Raw genomic sequence first — 3732 nt, 5'->3', positions numbered from 1 at the left:
AGGCAGTTGAGTAAAGTCATTATTACCTTGGTAACTGGCAAAATTGTTCATCAAATCACGAGGGAATACATGTTTAGCTCATTAAATACAAAAAGACATACGTCCTTTCAAGTGTCAGAAGCCGTTCGAGAACTTTCCCGTCAAGAAAAGAGAAGATCTTATCTACTTCTCGGTCACATCAAGTTGAGTCACATTTGGATTAGGTAAAATTGTGAATTTACAAATGGACGTCTCTTGAGCAGACACGTGGCAATAATGATAGGATGGAGGTGAGTCAAATGATAGTTAATACTGGTTACATACATGTGACCTGTATTGTACGAATTCCGAGGATACAAAGACCGGGGAAGAGAATTTAAAAGTAAGGTACCGGTTGGAGAAAATAACATTAAAGGGGCAGCCGTTACGAAAAATCGTAGCATTATTCCCAACGTTATGCAGCCATCAAGAGAGGTTTTTATTCATTTTTAAGAGGGTGAGATTTGAGGATCTTGTCTCTTCAAATTTCACTATAAATAGTAATACTTGTACTTATTATAACGACATGAAATACAAGAATTACAAAGGCTATCTCTCTTTCTCTCATTTTTCTAAGTTTCATACATTAAAGGTTATTATAAAAGCCTTCTAGTTATCCTTGACTCTGGAGGGATTAATCTGAATTTCAGGTGTGCTTTATTTCGTTTCTTATACTCTTTGTTACTTTACCGATCAGATCATCTTAATTCACATGTCTATAAATTACGCATACAAATTTAATTGTACATATTTACAGATAAATAAGTAACCTTGATGATTAACTATTGAGATGATTAATGCTGCTGGTTGTAAGCCGGAGGCTTGTGGAGTGGTTATGTATATTTTTAAAATTTATAAAATAACCCCATCAGTTTTTCATCTTTGGCGGATACTTCTTTGGCGACTAATGGTGGAACATCAGTCCTAGTTGATACTTGAGCTCTGCCTACTAGAAGTTTGGTTATATGGTTATGAGAAATATGTGGCTATGCTTGCTTTTGTACCTTCTCTGTGTGTTAGTAGAATTAAAAAATGTGATATTGATTTTGCATCTTCCGTATATTGCAGTAAAGCATAATATGATAACAGTTAAACAATAACATTTTGATTCTTTATTTCAAGTAGGATAATCAAATTGGGGTGGTTTTGATATTTTTTTACAAGTTGTGGGGTATAAATCATGTTTCATGGTTTTGAAAAAAAAAAACATCCAAATATGTTGCAAAAATTATAACCAAACACAACTTCATCTTCAATTACAATTTTAGTAAAATTCCATTTTTTTTTTTTTTTTGAAATTCATGTCCAAACGCCTGCTTAATATGAGGTTGAGCATTCAAATTATGACCTCAATTAAGTGAACAAATGGGACTTGAATGAATTTTTGTGCACAAAGTTACTAGGCACTTGTGTAAGGAGTATAATTTTTCCTTAAAAAGTAAAAACAAAAACAAAAAAAGTTCTACTCCTATTTAAGTGGGGTAAAGGTAACAATAATCAAAAGTCAAGGGTGTGTTTCAACAATATCTATTCCAGAGAGGAAAACAAAACCCTAAAGCTACTGAAAACGTTTACAGATCCACTTCCCCTCTCCTTCTCCTACATAGAAAGCGGCGAGCTTTATCGCTGCTACCTTGAAGCTCAAATCCAATAACAAAAATCATGGCGGCGAAGTACGACCTGACGCCACGTATCGCGCCGCAACTGGACAGGCACTTAGTTTTCCCTTTACTGGAGTTCTTGCAAGAGAGGACATTGTACCCCGATGAAGATATGCTTAAGGCTAAGATTGAGCTTCTTAATCACACTAATATGGTTGATTATGCTATGGACATTCATAAGTCCCTTTATCATACCGAAGATGTCCCTCAAGGTATCTCCTTTTTTTTCTTTTTCTTTATTTCGATGTGTGTTTTTACATATGGGTCCACGTATTGGTGAATGCTGATTAATTTGTTTCTTTACTAATCTTGTTGCCCGTAACCTTTTCAGCGTAAAGGGTCTTTTGGCGTTTTTGTAATTTTGATGGATATGGTCTCTAGAAGTTGTTCATCATAAAAGAAGGGTTTTTAGGTGTTTTACTATGTCTTGTTTGATTATTGTCTTTTTGGAGTTGTTTGGAGGTGTTTTTGCTAATATAGTCTATTAGGGTTCTTGGAGTTGTTAGTTGTGTTTGCTGTAATACAGTCTCGCCCCAGTCACATGCGCATACCTCGACCATTCCACCGGTACCTGCTAACTCCCAGTAGCATAGGTGTCGAGTGACTATGTCCACCAAGGCTTAAAGCAAGCGAGAAGAAATAAACCTTGTGTTTTTTGCTTATTGTCTGCTGGTATTTTCGTCCTAGTCTCCAAGGCTTGCACCCATTTCTTTGACCGCTAGGCTAGAACCTTAGGTGTTTGACGTGGTAGTTAATTTTAAGATTGTTGTCTGTGTTCTCTGTTTAGTTTGAGGTCTATGGTCTATATATAGGCAATATGCGAGATTAAAGCTAAGTTTGTGCTATACACTTAAATATCGGAGATATTTTGTATGAGCAGAGGTGATTTTAGGGGTTCCCTTTGCATGTGTAACTAAGCAATGCATTTTGATAATGTTGTTGGTTATTCAGAGATGATGGAGAGGAGAGCTGAAGTTGTGGCAAGGTTGAAAGCACTTGAGGAAGCTGCAGCCCCATTGATTAATTTTTTGCAGAATTCCAGTGCTGTCCAGGAATTGAGAGCTGACAAACAGCACAATCTTCAGCTGCTCCAGGAGCGGTACCAGGTCAGTGGGGCTATTCTGGTTTACTTAATATGGAATTTCTAGTTTTTGAAATACTTACTGGGATACAAGATACGTAGGAGATTGATTAACTTATAGAAGTTTTCCTTCAGCTAATATTGTGAAGACCTTTTCCTATTTGATTAGTGATGCTAAATGGCTCTTTATATAAGAATACCCACTGTTCTCTCTTCTTAATAATTGGTTAATGCAATGTTATGAATCTCTCCAGATTGGTCCAGACCAGATAGAGGCATTGTATCAGTATGCCAAGTTCCAGTTTGAATGTGGAAACTACTCTGGTGCTGCTGATTATCTTTACCAATACCGAGCCTTGTGTACAAACAGTGACAGGAGCGTCAGTGCATTGTGGGGAAAGCTTGCTGCTGAGATACTAATGCAGAATTGGGATATTGCGCTCGAGGAACTCAACCGCTTGAAGGAAATTATCGACTCGAAGGTAATATTATGCATATGCTGAGTCCACTATCTGTGTGTTTGAGTTGATCTTACAAGTTGGAATATCTAGTAAGGGAACTTGAATGATGCTCCTTTTTTATTTCTATGTTTACTAAGAGAGTCACATGTCTTGCAGAGTTTCTCGACTCCGTTGAATCAAGTTCAGAATAGAATATGGCTAATGCATTGGAGTCTATTCATCTTCTTCAACCATGACAATGGCAGAACACAGATCATTGACCTATTTAATCAGGACAAGTATGAGACTATACTTCTATTTGTTTTCTTTTGCTGCACCTTTTTGGCTATTCCCATATTGTTTCAGCTAGGCGTCTTTTCTAATACTATCACTTACAGAATACAGAGAATGATGTCAGGAAATATTTTAGGGAAGTTTATTCACTCTGAGTTCCTAGCTGCTTCCCTGCGTGGGAACGAAAGGGAGCTCTAGACTTCTTGCGTGGGAACTAAAGGGAGCTCTAGACTCCCCC

The 3732-nt window shown here is 37.1% G+C and overlaps 1 protein-coding gene across 1 annotated transcript in view; it reads left to right on the top strand.

Moving 5' to 3' along the window:
* LOC109230802 (eukaryotic translation initiation factor 3 subunit E) overlaps window positions 1523-3732 on the top strand; it is a 4380-nt gene continuing 2170 nt past the window's right edge. Inside the window, exons 1-4 of the mRNA XM_019396240.1 lie at window positions 1523-1891; window positions 2631-2785; window positions 3015-3242; window positions 3378-3499. Coding sequence (XP_019251785.1) covers window positions 1681-1891; window positions 2631-2785; window positions 3015-3242; window positions 3378-3499 — 716 coding nt within the window. The 5' untranslated portion in view covers window positions 1523-1680. The remainder of the gene's footprint in view (window positions 1892-2630; window positions 2786-3014; window positions 3243-3377; window positions 3500-3732) is intronic.

This window comes from Nicotiana attenuata, chromosome 8 (genome assembly GCF_001879085.1).
Source record: "Nicotiana attenuata strain UT chromosome 8, NIATTr2, whole genome shotgun sequence".
Lineage (NCBI taxonomy): Eukaryota > Viridiplantae > Streptophyta > Magnoliopsida > Solanales > Solanaceae > Nicotiana > Nicotiana attenuata.
The sequence above is the reverse complement of the archived record's forward strand: the minus strand, read 5'-3'. Positions and strand labels throughout refer to the sequence as shown.